Raw genomic sequence first — 22,372 nt, 5'->3', positions numbered from 1 at the left:
TTCTGATTTAAAAAAAAACAGAGTAATTACTTCTTCCATTTTGCACAGAGGGAGGTTACATTTCACTTAACAACAGGATACAAAAATAAGCTTTAAAAAAGAACGCCCTAAAGCATTAATGAGCTCGAGGAACTTTCCCAAAGGAAGCCTTTCCTCCCTGCGGAGCAGGAGAATGTGTGGCGGCTGGGGACGATTCTCAGCTTCCTGGACATCTAGGTGCTCCCATGACAGAGGAGAGGCCCTTCGGGGAGGTGACCTCACCAGGCCCTTCTCAGAGAAAGAGGAGCCAATACCTTAGGCCCGGGAAGCTTAAGTGGTGGAGAATTAAAGCAAACGAAAAAGCATCTTCCAGGAAGATGTGCTCTACTCTCATGCTGTCCTGAATTTGTGGCCCAAATCTTCTCACATAGCTTTACACGTTAGTAAGAGCATTGACCTTAAGGAAACTTATTGAAGGGTTCATGCTTCCATGGAAATGCCTTCTCTTCATGCACAGGTTTAAAATTCCACAAGTTTCTGACATTTAAATTTTAGAAGTCTATCATTTTTTGTTTTAAGGAAATATCTCTGTTATGGGTCCAACTGTGTCCCCTAACTCCCAAGTAACCTTGGAATGTGACCTCATTTGGAAATGGGTTCTTTACATAGGTAATCAAGGTAAAATGAGGTCATTAGGGTGGGCCCTCATCCAATATAACCCGTGTCCTTATAAGAAGGGGACATTTGGACAGAGGTGGGCACACACAGGCAGTGCCAGGTGAAGACGAAGGCCCAGATCAGGGTGATGTACGTACAAGCCAAGGAACACTGAGGAGTACCAGCAGACTGCCGGAAGCCGGGGCAGAGGCCTGGAGCAGGGTCTCCTCACAGCCTCAGAAGGAACCCGCCCTGCTAACATTTTGATCTCGGACTTCCAGCCTCCAGAACCATGAGAGAATAAATGTTTGAGTCACCCAGTCTGTGGCGGTACTTTCTTCCTGAAAGTACTTTCTTGCCCTTCCTGGCAAACTAATACAACCTTGATCCTTTCTGAAAGAAAATTATGATAATGGTAATATATGTTCATTGTAAAAACATTTCAGAAAATGAAGAGAAGTGTAGAAAAGTGTTCATTCGGCTGCTATAACAAAATACCACAGACTGGGTAAGTTATAAACAAAAGAAGTTTATTTCTCACAGTGCTGGAGGCTGGGAAGTCCAAGACCAAGGCACCGCAGATTCAGCGCCTGGTGAGGGCTCACTTCCTGGTTCACAGACGGCTGCCTTCTCACTGTGAACTCACGGGGCAGAGGTGGGGAAGGGGGCTCTGGGGCCTTTTTATAAGGGCACTAATCCCATTCATGAGGGCTCCACCTCAATGATCTAATCACCTCCCAAGGGTCCCTGTCTCCTACTACCATCACACCAAGGGTTAGGCTTTCACTGTATGAATTGGGGGAGAAGGGTGGCGAACACAAACATTCAGACCATAGCAGAAAGTACAGGGAAGAAAGTACAGGCTTTGTTCTGTAATGTGCACCAAGTTTTGGGAATTTTCTATCTTGCTCTTAGAAGTCTATTTCAAGACATACTTAAAATAATCGCCTGTGCTTTGCTGACCTAAAAGGAAGAGGCTGAGGCACAAAATATAATTTAAAGAGTTTACTGGAGCCAAAGTGATGACACCTGCCTAGAAGACTCAGACCACAGTAACCTTGGCTATGACTGTGTTTGGCCTTTGTTACAAGCAGGTTTTTTTTTTTTTTTTTTTGAGACAGAGTCTCGCTTTGGTGCCCAGGCTAGAGTGAGTGCCGTGGAGTCAGCTTAGCTCACAGCAACCTCAAACTCCTGGACTCAAGTGATCTTACCGCCTCAGCCTCCCAAGTAGCTGGGACTACAGGCATGCACCACCATGCCCGGCTAATTTTTTCTATATATATTAGCTGGCCAATTAATTTATTTCTATTTATTGTAGACAGAGTCTTGCTCTTGCTCAGGCTGGTTTCAAACTCCTGACCTTGAGCAATCTGCCTGCCTCAGCCTCCCAGAGTGCTAGGATTACAGGCATGAGCCACCGTGCCCAGCCTAATTTTTTCTCTATATATTAGTTAGACAATTAATTTCTTTCTATTTATAGTAGAGATGGGGGTCTCACTCTTGCTCAGGCTGGTTTCGAACTGCTGACCTCAAGCAATCCGCCCGCCTCGGCCTCCCAGAGAGCTAGGATTACAGGCGTGAGCCACCGCGCCCGGTGTACAAGCAGGTCAAAACAGGGGGACAGGGAGTGGGCTGGTACGAAGTTGTTTGTCAGGAATTCTCATTGGTTTACAGGGATAACATTGATTAGTATTGCTATAAATTGTTATGTTATAGGGTGTGGGTTGTAGCGTCTGGTGCAGCATTATTTTTAATCATGGAGATTTTCAAACATATCCTAAACCAGGAAGAAGAGCATAATAAAGCCCGTGTTCCCATCACCCAGCTTCAACGTGTCGATACAAGGCCAGCCTATTTCTCCTATAGAACCCCGTGGAGTAAATAGACATCTCATCATTCCATCCACACACAACTTTAAATATAAAGAGTGTAGGGTTTTTCTGAATTGTTGCAATAGTCCCCGCTAACTGGTCTCCTGTTTCCACACTTGCCTCCCTGTGATCTAAACACACAGCCCGAGTGAGCCTTCTAAAACGTAAATCAGATCAGTCATTCCTCCTTTCAAAGCACTGAGATGGCTTCTAGTTTCTCTCAGAATAAAAGCCAAAGTCCTTATGGCACCCCTAGGCTGGCGACCTGCCCATGCCCTGGCCTCCTTGTGTCTTGTCTCCTGATAGCCCAACGCCTGCCTCGCTGCCCCCCACCCCCTGGCCTCCCAGGGGGTCCTGGCACCCAGCAGGTGCACTCACTCTGCCGTGGGGCTTCGCACTGGCCCTTCTCCTTCTGCGTCAGTTTCCTACTGCTGCAGTACCAATTGCCACTCACTTAGTGGTTTGAACAACACAGATATGTCATCCTACCCAGAAGCCCAGGCGTGCCGACGGCTCCTCTCTCTGGGGTTCACTGGGCTGAAATCAAGGTGTCGGCCAACTGGACTCAGCAGAGGAGCTGCAAGGAATCCGTGTCCAACCTCATTCAGCTGTTGGCCAAATCAGCTTCTCACGGTGGTAGGACCAATGTCCCTGCCTTCTTGCTAACTAGCAGCTGGGGACAGATCGGGGGGAGGCTCTTAGCTCCTGGAGGCCTCTCTCTGGTCCTTGCATGTTGCCCTGTCCCCCAACAGGGCGTCCAGCCCTTCCCGTACCCGGCATCTCTCTGACTTCTCCTGCCTCATCCCTCTCACTCCAGCTGGAGAAAGTTCTCTGCTTTAATGATGCCTGGAATTAGATTGGGCACGCCTGGGTAACCCAGGCTAGTCTCCCTACTTCAAGGCCGCTAACCTTAATTCCACAGGCAGAGTCTCTTCTGCCACCTAACGCAGCGTATTCACAGGATCCAGGGGTTAGGGCGCAGACACCTCCGGGGACTGCTCCTCCACCCACACGCCTTCCCTCTCCTCAAAGGTCCTCCCTGATGTCGGCATGGCTCGGTCTGTACCCTGCTCACGTCTTTACTCAAATGTCCCCCTTTGAAAGTGCAGCACCCACACGCACCCGAGCACTGCAGTCCCCTGCCCTGCTTTACTCTTCCCACAGCAGTGATCGCTTCCTAACAATCTGTTACCCACTTACTGATTGCTCTTTTCATTGCCTGTATTCTTCATGGCACTATAAACTTCACTGGGACAGAGATTTTCTTTTCTGATTTGTTTGCTGAACAGCCCCGGAGCCTACAGAGAGCCTGGAACACAGTAAATGTTTAATACATATGTGTTGAATGGATGAATTCGATAATGTTTTCTGTTGAAGTCACCTTTTTTCTTATGAATTCTTTACATATTAAAGATATGTAGGTAGGATCACCCTTTGTCAATATGTTGTAAATATTTTTCTTAGAATATGTCTCCAGTTTTTTTCTGTTCATTTTCTTACATTATTGATAATATATTTTATATACCATATTATAGACTTTTCCCTGTATCTTTGAAAAAAAAAATCTTTTGAAATCAGGGCTCCCCGGTTGAAGAGTCAGGAATCTGCTGCCTGGGCATGACTTGTGAGCTGGAGGAATGTGCCAGATTATTTGTCTGAGAAAGAAGCTACCGCCTGGGAACCAAGGAATTCTGATGGGAGGAGGGGCCAGGCCCAGAGAGTTTGCTTTACTATTTTCCACTGATTCGAAGACATGTTTGTTTGTCTTCCTTCCCATTTTAACACTTCTGGATAAGGACTGTCTTACAACTGATGGCATCTTACAATTACAGTTGGCAACACTTTCCCCCTTTTAGTGACACTTGGAATAACAATGTATCTCACAATGGTGGGTCTTAGATTTGATGAAATACAGAATGAAGTCTTGGTCACCTGAGGGAGTAGTGATTGACACTGTCCATCCCTCCCATCGGGCTACTCCATAGTTTCTCTGGACTCATTTTTGATTCTATGGATAGCACAAGGGTCTAAAAAGTACAGATGAAAGAGCTGTTCTACCAAGTACTAGGGAACAATTAGGGCACAAGAGGTACTGGAATCCTTTATGCTAGCTAGAGCATGAAGCACCATGGCCAAGGCATGCTTGCCCCTTTGCCTTGGACCTTCCTACAGCTTGGCCAACAGGCGTCCAGGGGCATTGCTGGTGCTTGGCCTAACGGACCTGTTCATGAGAATATTGGGGCTTTCCAGGAAGGATGTGGGGGATTGTGGATGCTTCCGTTTTCCCACCAACATCTCACAGTCCCCTTAGGGTGTAGATCTCTTGTCCTCCATGGATCAGATTTGAACCTGGCCCCTGGGGGTGGCTGTGCGTGATTACAGTCTAAAGGAAATGAGAAGATGGGCTTAGATCTCCAAGAAAATCAACATTTCTTTAAAATGCATCAGCCTGCGAAGAGATTATTCAGGGTCTTCAAGCATGGGGGAGTGCATATCCTCAGACGAGACAGGAAAGGCTGCTTTTGCAGACAAGAAATAATCAGTGAGTTGGCAGGTTCAGAGTAGTGACACTCATCCAAAGGCACCTCAGTACCTCTATTCTGATTCACAGAGTCCCTCTCTTTCTCCATCAAGTCCCCAAGTTTACAGGATGTGTGGCAAGGCTGTGAATTCCATGTATGTTGTAGTTCTGCAACACATAGTTTCAATCTTTGGGTCTTGTTTAGGGTGGGTGGTATTGGCTCTGCAGCCACAAGAAACAAGAGGTTCTTTCAGGGCAGTTATTTATTTATTTATTTATTTTTGAGACAGAGTCTCACTTTGTTGCCCAGGCTAGAGTGAGTGCCGTGGCATCAGCCTAGCTCACAGCAACCTCAATCTCCTGGGCTCAAGCAATCCTCCTGCCTCAGCCTCCCGAGTAGCTGGGACTATAGGCATGTGCCACCATGCCCGGCTAATTTTTTCTCTATATATTAGTTGGCCAATTAATTTCTTTCTATTTATAGTAGAGACGGGGTCTCGCTCTTGTTCAGGCTGGTTTCCAACTCCTGACCTTGAGCAATCCGCCTGCCTCAGCCTCCCAGAGAGCTAGGATTACAGGCGAGAGCCACCGCGCCCGGCCTTCAGGGCAGTTATTGAAGATCTCTGGTTCTGACTATGCCTTGAGTTGAAAACTATGAGTCTTGAGCATGAAGTTTTCTTTTCTTCTTCTTCTTTTTTTTTTTTTACTTACCACTACACTAATGCGGAAAAGTTTTCTTTATATAAGCTTTCCGTGCAGCCTGAGTAGGCAAACTCACTCTCCAATCCTTGTGGGCACCCATCACTGTGTCTCTTCCAGTGGCCACCTGTATTCACAAAGTGCTGCCTTTATTCCTGGCACACAGAAACTGGAGTCATTGTGTGGGCACTGCACGCGCTGCACCTCCGATCCCACTCCCACAAAGATGAGCTTGTCACTGCCTTCAACCCCCCAGAACCCCACTGACATGGTCTGAAGGTTAGTGCCCCCCACAAATTCATATGTTGAAATCGAATTCCCAATATGTTGATATTAAGAGGTAGGGTCTTTGGTTTTTGTTTTGTTTTGTTTTTTGAGACAGACTCTCACTTTGTTGCCCAGGCTAGAGTGAATGCCGTGGGGTCAGCCTCGCTCACAGCAACCTCAAACTCCTGGGCTCAAGCGATCCTCCTGCCTCAGCCTCCCAAATAGCTGGGACTACAGGCATGCGCTACCATGCCCTGCTAATTTTTTCTATCTATATATATATATTAGTTGGCCAATTCCTTTCTTTCTATTTATAGTAGAGACAGGGTCTCGCTCTTGCTCAGGCTGGTTTCAAACTCCTGACCTAGAGCAATCTGCCCACCTCGGCTGCCCAGAGTGCTAGGATTACAGGCATGAGCCACTGCGCACGGCCGAGGTAGGGTCTTTGGGAGGTGACAAGGTCAGGAAGGTGAAGCCCTCATGAATGGGATTAGTGCTCTTATAAAAGAGTCCCATGGGAGCTTGTTTGCCCTTTTGCCACAAAAGACATATAAAGGCGCCATCTATGGGGAATACACCCTCACCAGACACTGAATTATCTGGCCTTTTGCTGTTGGACTTCCCAGTCTCCAGAACTGTGAGCAATAAATTCTGCTGTCTCTGAATTACACAGTCTAAGGTATTCTGTTATAGCAGCCCACAGAGACACCCACCTTTGAGGATTGTTTCCTGAGGCCATTTCTGCCACCAAATACTTTATCAGTCAGTGTTGAATTGGAAAAAAATTCTACATATTTTAAGTAGAAACACATTTAATTTACAGAATCAGATACTTAAAAAAATGCTGGAAGGTCGACAGGAGCAAAAACGAAGGGAAGCAGGTATTAGGTTCCAGGTTCATCAAGGCAGCTGTGGGAGAGGGACTCAGGAAATTGCTGCCACTTGTTCCCTAATCAGAAAGCCCCACGATCATCAAACACGATCATCAAACACGCAGCAGCAGGAGGGAGAGCCTCACAGGGACACCTGGAGGTGGCTGCAAAGCCTCGGTATGCTGAGTCCTCACATCGACCACTGCTGGTGGCTTCTGCCTTCCTTTGCCATTCAAATAACGTGCAAGAACCTGTCCCTAGTAGAATGAAAATCCTAGAACCCAAGAGGCAAGAGGGTCTGTGAAATAGGGTTCCCAGGCTTCCGAGGAAGGTAATGGAGATAAATGGTGAAGATTTTTTTTATAAAGGAGAGAAAGCCTCAAATGTCTAGCACACCCTATAAAAAACCTTCTTTATAATCAGGAATTCGGCTCTCTGAATTCTACTCCCTCTTCCTGTGGAAAGCCCCTGCCTCGCCCACAGGCCAGTGTTTCTCTGCGCCTGTCCGCGGGCGGCCTGCGCCCTGCCCCTGACCTACCAAAACACACTCTCCGGAGGTGACCTTTTGGGACCCTTAAGTACATTTACTACCAAAGCTAGTTGTAGTCCCTATTCCCTCTGGGAAGCTTTCCTTTTCTTCTAGCTGTTAAGCTACGGTGTCGGAAGTTTGTAATTGTTGCAGAGCCCACAGAACTCACTGAGCGCGTGTCTGCCCACCCGGACACATGGCTGCCACTTTGGCTCTGCCCAGAGTGGCAGCTTGTGTAGTCAGGAGCAGGCTGGGCACGGTCCACCCACTGGAGGCATCTGGGACCCCCCCCCCAGCTTCCTCCATAAGCCCCAGCACATGTGTGAGTGCAAAGCAGGAAGTGCTGGCTGCTGTCCTTCCCTTTGTCCTGAAGAATGACAAATAGTCCACTGTAGGGTCCCAGCTGCTGCTCAATCACGCCCAATTCACACCCTCAGTATAAATTACAAATTCAGTTATATACCTTTACACCTTAGCAGAGAAAAAAATTAAGCGGAGTTACGAACCAGATGTTGTTAGAAGCCTAAAGATGATGGATATGAAGAGAAATATATCTTTTACAAATTCTCAAGGCTTAATTTATTTTAAGGACAGGCAATTAAAATTTAACACATTAACTGCCACGTGAGTTGTATTTAACTCTTGATAGTTTTGAGCCCGGGGCCTCATGAAGCATATATAACTCACACGTCTCTTCACCTTGAGGGCCAAGTGAACTATTTTTCAAGTTGCATGTAACTCAATGCACAGAAACAAGTAATAAATTTTTCATTAAATTAAAAAAGATCATTTTGGTTTTGAAGTTTTTATTCTATTTTCATAATAAAACACTGTGGCCTCAAGGAAAAAAATTTTTTTTCTAGTGTGTAAGTCAATGTGTTAAATTCGTGAAAAAAACATGCACAAAAAATTAGAGGCCTGTAAGTAACGCTATGCACCAGAACAGATCAAGCAAAACTTGGATCTGGTACTGAGTCTTAAAAATTCTTTGAACTCAAAACTGTGTGAATAACAAGCCTTACACAGAATTGCCTGGCTTCTGAGTTTCAGAGCTCGACTGTCAGTAAGCACAAGGCTAGAGGCTCCCGGGTGACCCTAGGCCTGGCTTCCTGTCACCTGGGGAGCTCTTGAAGCTGCTGCCCCAGGGCCTTCCCTGCAGGTGTTTGTTTCCGTGGGTGTTGCTGTTATTGTTGTTGTTTTAATTTCTCAGGTGATTCTAACGCAGCCAGGATTGAAAACCTCTGGTTTCCAAGTTAAAATGCTAGTCACCGTTATTTAAATAATATGTACAACTCAATTGTTTTCATATTACTACTCCACTACTTGTACCACTCCCAGATGTTATTTGGTAACTATTTCTGGTCTCCTGCAATGTAACTGTCCTGAATCGATGCCAGTTAAAGTTCTTTTCTCCTGGCCTATAACTGTCGCCTGGGATGCTGGCTGGCTGTGGCTGTCCCTGGGCAGAGTGGTGTGTGCGCTGGCGTTACCGTCTTCCCCATTGCTGGACGTTTTCAAATGACTTCCACATTCAACACATGCCTACTCGTTTGCTTTCTCTCTTTTCCTTTCTCAGGGTTTAGAGTTGTGAAAGAAATTAATTAAAATAAATATTCTTCTGAACTTGAACCTGGTTGCCAAGAATGTGAATGAGTCACACCCCAGGGAGGAAGACGCCCAGCTGCGACAAACGTGCTTCCTCACCGCCAAGTCCTCGTACTTCCTTTAACAGAACAGGGTACCTCTGCAATAGGTAAGCAATTGCTTCTGTTTTGAATGAGATATGTCTTAATTCTACAATATCCAATATTTTTAAATACAGCTTTGTCATAACGTTTAGTCTTAGAACAAGAAAATGTCAAGAACGTCAGTGTGTTATCTGTGCTATGGGTATGAGCGAGGCACCCGTTGCTATTTTCTTTCTTCTTCAGTTCATTGTCTGCAAGTGGAAAAAGACTCAAGTGGTCAGTGGAGAAGGCTCGGCCCAGTCCAGTTGTAGTTCAGTTCTGCTTAAAACGCCTCAGGGACACTTACAGGCACAGACACCTAAAGTTTGGCAGCCCAGTGTCACAGACTCTTCTTCCTTTACCCAAGGAAGGCTGTCGGGAGAGTTGGAGGCACTGCCTTGAGCCCCAGCATGGGCTGCAGGTAGGCTGGAGGCGACGTGCTGGAGTCCACATTGGTGGCAGCAGCCATGCCCCTTGGCCTTGCTTCCGGGAGACGACTCTGCCTGTTCTGCCGAATGCCCAGCCTCACCGGCTGGTTGCTCATTTTCCAAGCCTGATTCACCAGGCTTCTTGGCGGTTCTGTGAACTTTTCAACTTCTTTCCCACCAGTTCTTCTTCCTAAACTGGGTAGAGTCTTCCCTTGTTTGCAGTAAGAATCCTAACCACCATAGCACCTATTCTAATTAAAATAAAATTCAGACTCCTGACATGGTCTCTGACAGGCGACCTGGCCCCTGCCTACCTGTCCGGCCTCACCTGATTCCTTTCTCTCCCTTGTCCTAGCTACTCCACCCCTCCTTCCTTCTGTTCTCCCTGCACTCACCGCGGGCCATCTCTGCCCTGCCCAGAGCTCGCCTTCTGCCTGCAGCTCCACCGCCCAGATCTCCCTGGCCGCCCTCTTCTCAGTCAGCAGCACGGTCCCCGATTTCTTTCCCATGGCAAGTCCCATGATTTGACACTGCACATAAACACTACACACACATGTATATACAGGTATATGTATGTTATGTCTTTGTTGTTTCTTTGTCTCCCCTATTCGAATGTCCCTGTCCAATCCATGACCTTTTCTTCACCCGCTATAAGCACAGTACCTACAATAGTGCTAGGCATACCATGTAGTAGGTGCTCAGAAAACATGTTTAGAAAAGTGAATCGGTTTACAGTGTCACTACTTTTATTTGACCTGCACAACAGCCCTGTGAGGTAGAGGTGTATCTTTTGTTATCATTTCCATTCTTGAGGGAGGACATGAAGCTTGCCTACAGCCAGCAACTAAAGGGGGGAAGGACCAGGCTCAAATTAGTTTCTATTTCATCCTTTTTAATTTAATATCCTTATGGAAAGAAATCTGATATTCTTTGTGTCACACCACAAACCATAATCTTCTAGACATTTTTTTTTTAAGTAAAAGATCTTGCTTTTTCCTTCAAAGTGAAAACTTAGCGAAATAACTAAGCTCCAAATCCACTAATCACATTGTCCATACAAACAATGCCCACTGTAGCAAGCATACATTTTGGGACCTGCCCATTCTCTAGATAAAAATGATGACATGCATATGGAAAGAAGTGAATGGGTTTGGAAATGAGTGGCAGGACCAGGTGGCTTGCATGTTGGATACAGAGAGACACAGAAAGAGGCATCTAGGCTACTCCCTGTGTCTGCCTGCTCCTTTACGGTAATTTGGGACTTTGCTATGAATCACTGGTTGGCCTACTCTTGTTTTTGTTTGGGTTTGATTTTTCATGAAAGAAATACTTTGTAGAGACCATCAAAACTCTCAGCTCTGCCTTTCTGCTCCTGGTATTTGCAGTGTAGGCAAGATCTCACACTGAATGCTCAATTGCAAAAGCAGATAAATGAAGGTTTCATATTAAAGCAAGAGAATATGTGTCTGATAATCTCAGATTTTTAATGGTGGTATTAGTATTGACCTCATTTTAAATTAAGTTGTTTAATAAAATGCAGATACTGGCATTTTGATTATGAGGGAGAGAAAATAAATTTGAGATATTTATAAAATGTAAAACTACATATGCATCACTGTAAACATACTTATTTTTCCTATTGTACAACTCTTATCTGAAGACCAAAAATGGAATTACGCTAAGTACTAGAGTTACTTTCACAATTATTTAATGAAATTCACAATATAAATTGTACTTCACATGAAATTTAGTAAAGAAATTTGATTCAGCAAATGAATATAGGTGAATAATCTGAATTATTTTTGTGATATTTTTTTTTTTTTTTGAGACAGAATTTTGCTCTGTTACCTGGGCTAGAGTGTCCTGGCATCAGCCTAGCTCACAGCAACCTCAAACTCCTGGGCTTAAGCAATGCTTTTGCCTCAGCCTCCCGAGTAGCTGGGACTACAGGCATTCGCCACTATGCCCGGCTAATGTTTTCTATATATTTAGTTGTCCAGCTAATTTCTTTCTATTTTTAGTAGGGATGGGGTCTTACTCTTGCTCAGGCTGCTCTTGAACTCCTGACCTTGAGCAATCCTCCTGCCTCGACCTCCCAGAGTGCTCAGATGACAGGCATGAGCTACTGCGCCTGGCCTATTTTTATGATTTCTTAACCCTCATTAAACTGAAATTGCTGGTAAAGGTATAAAAGGAGCAGTTTTTATTTCAGTATTTTTTATAATCTTTATAAAAAACTTGATCTTTCTTAAGAAATTATTTTGTCCACTGGCTAAAGAATTATATGGCATCATTCTTTTACAACTTATAATTTCTCATTTGTTAGAAGGAATTTTTTCTGTTTTAGTTTGACATATAATAATTGTATGTATTTACGGGATACAGACTGATATTTCAATACATATACACATGTGTAATGATCAAACTAGGATAATTAGCATATGCATCACCTTGAACATTTATCATTTCTTTGTGTTGTGGACACTCAAAATCCTCTCTTCTAGCTTTTTGAAAATAGACACTGAATTATTAAACATATTCACCCTACAGAGTTACTAAAGGTACATAATATAATATAATGAAAACTAAGTGATTCAGGCCGGGCTCGGTGGCTCATTCCTGTAATCCTAGCACTCTGGGAGACCAAGGTGGGTGGATTGCTCAAGATCAGGAGTTGGAAACCAGCCTGAGCAAGAGCGAGACCCTGTCTCTACTATAAATAGAAAGAAATTAATTGCCCAACTAATATATATAGAAAAAAAACTAGCCAGGCATGGTGGTGCATACCTGTAGTCCCAGCTACTCAGGAGGCTGAGGCAGCAGGATTGCTTGAGCCCAGGAGTTTGAGGTTGCTGTGAGCTAGGCTGACGCCATGGCACTCACTCTTAGCCTGGGCAACAAAGTGAGACTCTGTCTCAAAAAAACAAAACAAAACAAAACAAAAAAAACTAAGTAATTCAATGTTGAAAATGAGGGGGGAAATAGTACTAAATCAGCAGAATTTTCCTGTTATAAAATAACTTTATTAGTCTATAGAATATCTAAAAATATCTGCAACTCTCAAGCAGATGTATTTTTATAGAAAAATGACAATCCATGTACATGAATTCCAATTTCAAATTCTTTCAACAATTTTTAATTTTATAATTTTGGAATTCTTGGTTTGTTGGGAAACTGGAAAACTGGGAAAAAGAAATCACTCAGAAATTTAGTGTGTTTGACCACATGATTTTAATGTATAATACTATATCTGCCTTTAATGAACTCTAAAGTGCAAAGGCCTAGGGTTCTCCCTTAGTAAATTAAACATTTATTGCACTGAATCTCTCAGGCTAGAGGAGACTACTTAGGAACCATTTAGTGAACTATCTTAGGCTAAAAACATTGAGATATTTGCTAGACATCTAACTTATTACCAGGCACTAGGTCAGCAGCTAAATAAAACTTAGTTAATTTAGGGTGTTTTAAAAAAGAACAAAATAAAACTGTAAAATTATATCAGATATACTTTTTTAAAAAAATTATATATTTTTTCCTGGGGAGTTCAGAGTTCTTTATTTAAATGCAACCACTATGTCAATTTAAGACACAGTAACCTAATATAAAATTTCACACAAGTGGCCCTCACCAATTTGCAGACTGTTTTTATTAAACTTATTATTAGTAAAATTATTCAGATCTAAGATTTGAGACATTCAATACTAACATGATGAAAATGACAAAAAAGTTGAGATATGAAAATGATCAGATATACACAATGATGAAAATATAAATAACAATAAAACTTTAAGGGAATAATGTTAATACCATCTTTTCACCAAATGACATATTTTGTGACTTTAAGAATTTCTCTAAACTTTGTGTGTGTGTGTATGCGTGTAATAGAATCTCACTCTGTTGCCCTGGCTAGAGTGCAGTCACCTCACCATAGCTCACTGTAGCCTCCAACTCCTGGGCTCAAGAGATCCAATAATTTCCCCATCTATATTCTCAAAGCATTTAACCATTGTATGAAGGAAGCAGATTTACGTTTACTGGTTACCTGCAGTTTTCATGACACTCCACTAGGAGCTAGGACAAAGATACAAAACATAGGCACCACATTTATTCATCTTTGAATACCCAACACCTGGTACAGCAGTAAATATTTAATTGGTTTCCTTAAGGGATGGTTTGCTATTTAAATTGATAAGCTGGGAGGGAGTGTTTTAGGGGAAGACTGGGGAGGAGAACACCTGTACTTGACATCAAAATGAGCTGCTAGCTCTCACCCTCTTAGACCTCACCACATGCCAGGACTAAATACCATTCTGGCTTTACTCTGGCTAGTACAGTTAAGATGAACTCTTGATAGCACATTGCAAAAATCATCCAGGCTAGAAAACTGGGCCAAATGTGCATGAACATTTTCACATCTTCCTAGAAACATTTTAAACCTGAAACGGGGAGAGTCTTGCCATCTCTATCTTGAGTGGAAAGGCCTGAGAAGACAGCTTCATTAGCCCCACAAAACACAAGTTATGAAGATCCCTTGCCTGAGCTCTTTCATTTCTCCACCCTCTCCCTATTTCCTTCCTCAATCCCTCTTCCTTCGCAGCTCTCTGACTGCTAGTGCCTCCCCAAATCTTTAGCCTCTAATAAAGGGAGATATTTCCTGTTTCCTGCCCCCCACCCCCACCGCCCCTTCCGGCTAGGCCCCCTCCCTTTGGGACCTAAGGTGTTTCCTCCTTCCACTCTTCCAGCCCTATCCACCCCAGCCTTTAGTAGGCCTCAACTCTCATTCCCTCAGAGGTCTACGGAGACTGAATGCTTCACCCGTGGGGTGAGACTCTGGCAGCACTCATCCCAACAAAATGTAGAACCAACCCCTATTTTCTTTCTCTATGAATTTGCCTATTCTATGTGGCTCATATAAGTGAAATCATACAATATTTGTTCTGTTGTGTCTAGCTTATTTCACTTACCACAGTGTTTTTAAGGTTCATCATCTATGTTATAACACGTATCAGAATGTTTCCTTTTTTTTTTTTTTTTTTTTTGAGACAGAGTCTCACTTTATTGCCCAGGCTAGAGTGAGTGCCATGGCGTCAGCCTAGCTCACAGCAACCTCAAACTCCTGGGCTTGAGTGATCCTTCTGCCTCAGCCTCCCGAGTAGCTGGGACTACAGGCATGCGCCACCATGCCCGGCTAATTTTTTATATATATATCAGTTGGCCAATTAATTTCTTTCTATTTATAGTAGAGACGGGGTCTCGCTCTTGCTCAGGCTGGTTTTGAACTCCTGACCTTGAGCAATCCGCCCGCCTCGGCCTCCCAAGAGCTAGGATTACAGGCGTGAGCCACAGCGCCCGGCCAGAATGTTTCCTTTTTAAGACTATTATTCCATTGTATGTATATCTTTTCATCTGTTTATGAACATTTGGATTGTTTCTATCTTTTGGCTATTGTGAATAATGCTGCTATGAACACTGGTATAGAAGTATCTGTTTGAGTCCCTGCTTTCAATTCTTTTGGGTATATACCTAGAAGTGCAATATTAGTCTACAAATTCTAAAGAAAAAGTATGCATATATTTAAATATTATAATTTCTGGACCAGTTCAGACCTGGTCCTACACGATGGAATGAGGGTTGCTAAAAGACTACACTAATTAATCTAAAATATAGCTGCAGTTCTACTACCCCAAGTTGTTCCGAAATTTCATTTTGAAGAAAGCTGGCTAAACCTCCCCAGCATCATCTATAAAAGGTTGGAAGGGTCTTCATTGTCATAGTTTCAATGTTTTCCCTTTAGCTGATTGATTAGAGTGCCCTCATGTGTCTGCATTTTTATACTATGGAGGTTTTGAAAAAGATTTAATACTAGAATCACAGAACAGGGAGAAAATTTAAATACCATTTTTTAAAAAAAAAAATGGAACATTGCCTGCATACCAGGAGCCATCCTAAGCACAATCTTAAAAATAAATATTTTTAACAATGCTGTCTGTAGAAACTAAAAAAAAAAATTTTAAAAATTTTAAATAATAATCTAGCTGGGCACGGTGGCTCACACCTGTAATCCTAGCACTTTTGGAAGCCAAGGTAGGAGATTTGCTTAAGGTCCAGAGTTCGAGAACAACCTGAGCAACATAGAAAGACCCATCTCTACAAAAAATACAATTAGCTGGGCGTGGTGGTGGATGCCTGCAGTCCCAACCCCTCCAAGGCTGAGGAAGGAGATCGCTTGAGCCCTGGAGGCTGCAGTGAGCCATGATGATGCCATTGCACTGTAGCTGGCCAACAGAGCGATTCCCTGGTCTCAAAAAGGGAAAAAAAATCCTCAAACAAACAAATAATAACCTAAATCACACATACAAAAAGTATCTAAAATGTATAGCTGCAATTTAAATAAAAAACCACACCCCTCCTGGTGAGAAACAGTACCGTAGCTATCTCAGAAGCCCAGGATGCCCTTTGTAAATTGCATCACCTGAGCTTACCCTCAGGGACTAACACTATCTTGAATTTAGTGTTAATCATCCCTTTTGCTTCTCTTAAGTTTTACCATTCATATTTGTTTCCTTAAACAATGTTTTTGGGGAGTTTTCCTATTTTTTGAGCATTGCATACATTGAATCCTATTGTATGAATTCTTCTGTGGCTTATTTCTTCTACCTTTTAAGGAAGTATATTGATTCATTTACTGTTAAATCTTTATGGTATTCCGTTTTATGACTATTCTCTTGGTAGACCATTGGATTGAGTCTACTACAAATAAAGATGTTAGAACATTATTCAAAATGTCACTTTGTGCTTATGTTCCACAGTTTTTCTGGAGTATATACAAGGAATAGAACAGCTGAGTCTTAAGGTGTGCACACAGACAATCTTCACAGGTTTCTTCGTTTCCCAAAGTGAATGAGAGCAGTCTGTAAGAATTCCCTTTTCTAGCACTCTGGGAGGCTGAGGTTTGAGAATTGTTTCAGGTGAGGAGGCTGAGACCAGCCTGAGCAAGAGTGAGACCCCGTCTCTACCAAAAATAGAAAAAATTAGCTGAGCGTGGTGGTGCACCCCTGTATCCCAGCTGCTCAGGAGACTGAGGCAGGAAGATCGCTTGAACTCAGGAGTTGGAGGTTGCTGTGAGTTAGGCTGACGCCATAGCTAACGGCAACCCGGCAACGCTGGGAAAATAGAACAAGACTCTGTCTCAAAAAAAATATATATATCCATATCCTTGCCAGCACCTGGTTGTCAGACTTTTACATTTTGGCCAATGTGGCAGGGTGAAAAGTCATCTGTGTTTAAATTTGCATTTTTATAACTATTCAAGAAATTGGGCATCTTTTCATATGTTTACACTTATTTGCGTTTAATCTTCTATAAAATGTTTGTCCATGCCTTTTATCCTTTTCTATTGGACTGTTTGTCTATTTTTTTTTTTTTTGAGACAGAGTCTCGCTTTGTTGCCCAGGCAGAGTGAGTGCCATGGTGTCAGCCTCGCTCACAGCAACCTCAAACTCCTGGGCTCAAGCGATCCTCCTGCCTCAGCCTCCCAAGTAGCTGGGACTACAGGCATGCGCCACCATGCCTGGCTAATTTTTTTTGTATATATTTTTAGTTGGGCAATTAATTTCTTTCTATTTATAGTAGAGACGGGGTCTCGCTCTTGCTCAGGCTGGTTTCGAACTCCTGACCTTGAGCAATCCACCCGCCTCGGCCTCCCAAAGCGCTAGGATTACAGGCGTGAGCCACCGTGCCCGGCCTGTTTGTCTATTTTTTAAAATAGCAACATACAGCATTGGTATAGAACATAAATGTTCTCTTTAAAGAGTAATTTAATTCAGGCCGGGCGCGATGGCTCATGCCTGTAATCCTGGCACTCTGGGAGGCCGAGGTGGGAGGATTGCTCGAGGTCAGGAGTTCGAAACCAGCCTGAGCAAGAGCAAGATCCCGTCTCTACTAAAAATAGAAAGAAATTAATTGGCCAACTAAACATATATAGAAAAAATTAGTCAGGCATGGTGGCACATGCCTGTAGTTCCAGGCATGGGACTCGGGCGGCTGAGGCAGGATTGCTTGAGCCCAGGAGTTTGATGTTGCTGTGAGCTAGGCTGACGCACGGCACTCTAGCCTGGGCAACAGAGTGAGACTCTGTCTCAAAAAAAAAAAAAAGGGTAATTTAATTCAAGCAACAACATAAAGACTACTTACGTTAAAAAAAAAAAATGTTGCCTTGTGCTCCAGGAGCACTCCACTTCCCCCTCTCTCATCACAATCCCCTTCTATCCTCAGGGGTAATATATATAAGTTGTCTGCTTTTGAATGTTATCAAAATGGATTCACACAGTATATACTCTTTTGTCTTTGGCTTCTTATACCATGTGAGATTCATGTTGTTTCATGTGGCTGTAGTTCATAAATTTTTGTTGCTTTTACAGTATTTCACTGTTGTTGCTGTATAGTATACCACAATTCATTGAACTATTGTATTGTAGATGGGCACTTGGGCTGTTTCCAGTTTTATGTTCTTATGAACGATAGACATTGCCAAGAACATTCTTGTAATGTCTCTGGATACTCTTGAGCAAGATTTTCTCTAGGGTATATACGCCAGGGAGTGGAACTGTTAGATCCAAAGTATACATATCTTCAGCTGTACTAACAATCCCAAACTGCTTTCCAAAGTGGGTGTGCCAGTTTACACTCTCATCAGCAGTAATATGAGAATTCCCATTAGTCTACCAACAGTTGCTACTGTCAGAATTTCTAATTTTTGCCAATCTAGTGGGTGTAGTTGAAAACCAATCAATTAAAACCAATTACTGTGGTTTTAATGCATCTCTGATTAGTAATGAGCTTGACCACCTTATGTTTATTGGCCACCTGGATTTCTTCATTTAAACACCTGTGAAAAGAAGGGGGAAAAAAGCACAACAAAAATAAATAAAACGCCTGCTCAGTTAATTTACCCATTTTTCGATTGTGTTGCCTGTCTTTTTCAGTTCCTATATATTCTGGATCCTAGCTTTTGTCAATCATATGGGTCACAACTCTCTTCTCCCACTCTGTGGCTTGTATTTTTCTCTCTCTCGGATGTATTTTGAAGGCTAGATTGTCTTTTTTTTTCAGGTTTAATCTAATCAAATGTTTCAATCGTTTCAGAGTAGTGTTTTTTTCATCTTATATTCCCACCCACAGGCCGTGAAGATGTTCAAGTACGTTATTTTCTAAAAGTTCACGGTTAGCAGTTCACATTTACCTCTTGAACCCACCCGAACTGTGTCGCGTGGCAACAGACCGGCGCATTCCCGCCACCACGGCCGGTGTCCTCGCCTTCGGCTGGCGGGGCGCGTCCGCCCTCTCGCCGCCGCCTCCGACCCTCCTCGGGGTGCGAACACGCGGGTCTGCTATTCCTTCGTCAGAACGAAAAGACTGACATTTTGCTAATAAAGGAATGTTTTTTGCTTACCACTAATGTTCTTAAGTGTTTTGTGTTCAAGAAGGTTTTCAACATTACGTGAGGAAACCCCACTTTAAGCTATTTCGCCTGTGAACACTGAAAGTCTAAAAACACCTCGCCAGCCCACGGCCGGGCGACGACGCGCCACAGGCTCTTCCTCCCCTCAGAGGCTCCGCCCCGTGGACGCCAGCTCCCGCCTTTTCCCCCGAGGACGCAACGCGCACGCGCCCCCGGCCCGGACTCAGGCGCCACACTACGAAGCGCGCCTGCGCTGGGAAACGCCCCGCCCTGCCCCTGGCTTTCTATAGCGCCTCTAGCTTCTCCTCGCGAGAGACTTCGTGCTCATGCTCGCTGCAGGGGTCGGAGGTCAGGGAGAGCGCCTCGCGGGCCATAGGAGGAAGATGGCGGTAGAATCGCGCGTCACCCAGGAGGAAATTAAGAAGGAACCGGAGAAGCCGATCGACCGCGAGAAGGTGAGGGCCCCGGTACCATGGGGTCCAGGAAGATGTTGGGGTGGGCCCAGGAGGACGGAGGGGCGCGGCCTGTGCGCGGGAGGAGACGGTATTTTGGGTCCCCGAGCGGCTCCGAGGCCGCAACGCCTCGGAAAAGGAAGAGAGCGCCTGGCTCGCAGCCGCCGCCTTCACCTTCTGCTGTTTTCCTGTCTCCACCAGACCTGCCCGTTGCTGCTCCGGGTCTTCACCACCAATAACGGCCGCCACCACCGAATGGACGAGTTCTCCCGCGGGAACGTACCATCCAGCGAGCTGCAGATCTACACTTGGTGAGAGGGCGGGGGCGGCGTCGGGGACCCCGCTCGGGAAGCTCCAGGGTCAAATTCATTGCCTTTGCTAGTGAGGAGTTATTCTCCTTGATTTCAATTTCACTCTTCCACTTGGGGCCTGTGGTGCAGTTCTCGGAAAGTTAGAGGTTTTTGCTGTTAGGTAAAATGGGATCTGTCCATCTTGTAGTTAATGTTGAAATTTTTGGGTTTTTGAGAACTGACAAACCCAAGATTGCCATTATGACTTCCTGCTATGGAAATGCAGTGTAGATACTTAAGATGCAGTAGCCCAATAAATGGTACTAGGATAACATGGTAAGGGGGAGTGTGCTGTTGCGTGGTATTTAGTATTTTGAAAGAGCATTTCTATTTAATATTAAGTCTTAGGTGCCATAGCAGGAAAAATAAATCACCGCCAAAACCCAAGTGATTTCTGCTCTAGGGCTTAATGGAAAAGCTTTTGGTGTGTGTTTAGTGGAGATTGGTTCCTCAATGTTTATTTCTTGTTATGTGTACCCACTCTTCTTCCAAGTCTGACTAGGACAGGTGCATGCTGTTAACTTGTCTTTAACGCTGTGTGTAACTCCTTGGATTGATACTATAATGGCTTTTTAGTAGCAGTTAAAGGTGTGTAGTTTAAAAATATTTTTTATTGCGATAAAATATATTAATATATAACATAAAATTTGTCATTTTAACCATTTTTAAGTGTCCGGTTTGATGGCATTAGTAACATTCACAGTGTTGTGCAGCCAGTGTATTTCTAAAACTTTTTCATCCCCTTCCTCCCAACAGAAACCTTGTACTCCCTCCCCACTTTTTTTTTCCTTTTTCTTGAGACAGGATTTCATTCTGTTGCCCAGGGTAGAGTGCAGTGGCATCATCATAGCTCACCTCAAACTCCTGGGCTAGAGTGATCCTCCTGCCTCAGCCTCCCAAGTAGCTGGGACTGCAGGCTCATGACACCACACCTAGCTAATTTTTCTATTTTTTGTAGAGACAGGGTCTCGCTCTTGCTTAGGCTGGTTTGGAACTTCTGGCCTCAAGGGAAGTGATCCTCCAGCCTTGGTCTCCCAAAGTGCTGGGTTTACGGGCATGAGCCACCCAGCCAGCACTGTATCCTTTTAAGGATATCTTTTACCTATTAATCAATAGCTTCCCATTTCTCCCTCCCCCATTCTCTGGTAGCTGCTAATCTACTTTCTGTATGAATTTGCCTGTTGTAGATATTACACATAAGTGGATTCATTACAGTATTTTTCATCTCATTACTACCTTATTGCACTTAGCAGAGTGTTTTCAGGGTTCATGTTGTAGTGTCTATCATACTTTCCTTCCTTTGCAAGGCCAAATAATATTCTACTGTATGTATACATCACATATCTGCTCATCTGTTGAAGGACACTTGGGTTTCTACCTTTTTATTATTGTGAATAAAGTTGCTATGAACATTGGCATACAAGTATGTGTTTGTGCCCCTGCTTTTAGTTCTTTGGGGTATATACCTGGTAGTGGATCACTGGGTCATATGATTTTTTTAAATTTTTTGAGGAACCAACAAATGGTTCTTCATAGCAGCTGCATGATTTTACATTCCCCAAAAGGTGTGTAATTGTAAACCGTAAGCTTGGACTACTAGAACCCAATGCTTTGAAGATTGGGACCTTATTAGTCTTTTTTGGAGGTGCTTGTTAAATTTATGTAGTGCTATGCTTCTTTTACTTCAGCATCACTCAAGGTTAAAAGTTTTGAGAAGGTTGATTTAACTTATAGGGAAGAACTGTTCAGTAATGGCTTGATGAAGATGTGTTTTCAAAGATTAAAGTGTATATTTCTTCCAAAAAATAAGAGTTTCTGTCTGCCAGGTGCTGTATTTAGATCCTGAAGGTAAAAAGTAAAGTATGTTCTGCCCCTTTGTGTTGTAAGGTCATTCCACTGGAGAAAGCAGATGAATATATACTAAGTAATACTTTAGGGTTTAGATGGTTGGGTAAGGTTGTTCCACAGACCTTCTCCTCCCAGTCAAGAAAAAAAAAATTACAGTCCTCTAGTAAACTGCCCTGTTCATAAATTGCCACTGAACAAAGAGGGAACAACCTTAAGTTATATCTCAAAATGGTGGCCAAAGAAGACAAAGATTCTGAAAGACTGGATGGTTGGTATTAGGGTAGCACAGATCCCTGTCCCCACTCCCAGAAGCAGTAATGAAAGATTAGTTAACAAATTTTGGAAATTTTCACTTTGGAGGAAGCCGAGTGGCTAATGTAGGCATCCCTAAGACAAGTCAAATAAAAAGAAGTAGAATTCCAGAAGAGCCCTATAGAGGCAGGTTGAGTTTGCCAAAGTCCAAGGTGCTGTGTGGAGTTTGAGGAGTAAGCCAGATACCACAGGAGTGGTATATATCCTGTGCTTGAGTGGTCATTAAACAGGTTGTTGGAAGAGATCGATCAGATAACAACCAGTAGGAGAGACATAGTAAAAGATTTATTGCAAAGAATCGACTAGATGATTGTGGAAGCTGGCTAGGCACCTAGGTCCCAAATCCAGGCACCTAGGTCCCAAATCCATAGGGCAGGCTCTCAGGAAGGCTGGAACTCTG

General features: G+C 43.6%; 1 protein-coding gene across 1 annotated transcript in view; it reads left to right on the top strand.

Annotated features, from left to right (window-relative positions):
- Window positions 1-19,256: 19,256 nt before the first annotated feature.
- SAP18 (Sin3A associated protein 18) overlaps window positions 19,257-22,372 on the top strand; it is an 8,998-nt gene continuing 5,882 nt past the window's right edge. Inside the window, exons 1-2 of the mRNA XM_012778680.3 lie at window positions 19,257-19,465; window positions 19,664-19,773. Coding sequence (XP_012634134.2) covers window positions 19,337-19,465; window positions 19,664-19,773 — 239 coding nt within the window. The 5' untranslated portion in view covers window positions 19,257-19,336. The remainder of the gene's footprint in view (window positions 19,466-19,663; window positions 19,774-22,372) is intronic.

This window comes from Microcebus murinus, chromosome 13 (assembly GCF_040939455.1).
Source record: "Microcebus murinus isolate Inina chromosome 13, M.murinus_Inina_mat1.0, whole genome shotgun sequence".
Taxonomy (NCBI): domain Eukaryota; kingdom Metazoa; phylum Chordata; class Mammalia; order Primates; family Cheirogaleidae; genus Microcebus; species Microcebus murinus.
Note: the sequence above shows the minus strand (reverse complement) of the source record. Positions and strands in the feature narration are given on the sequence as shown.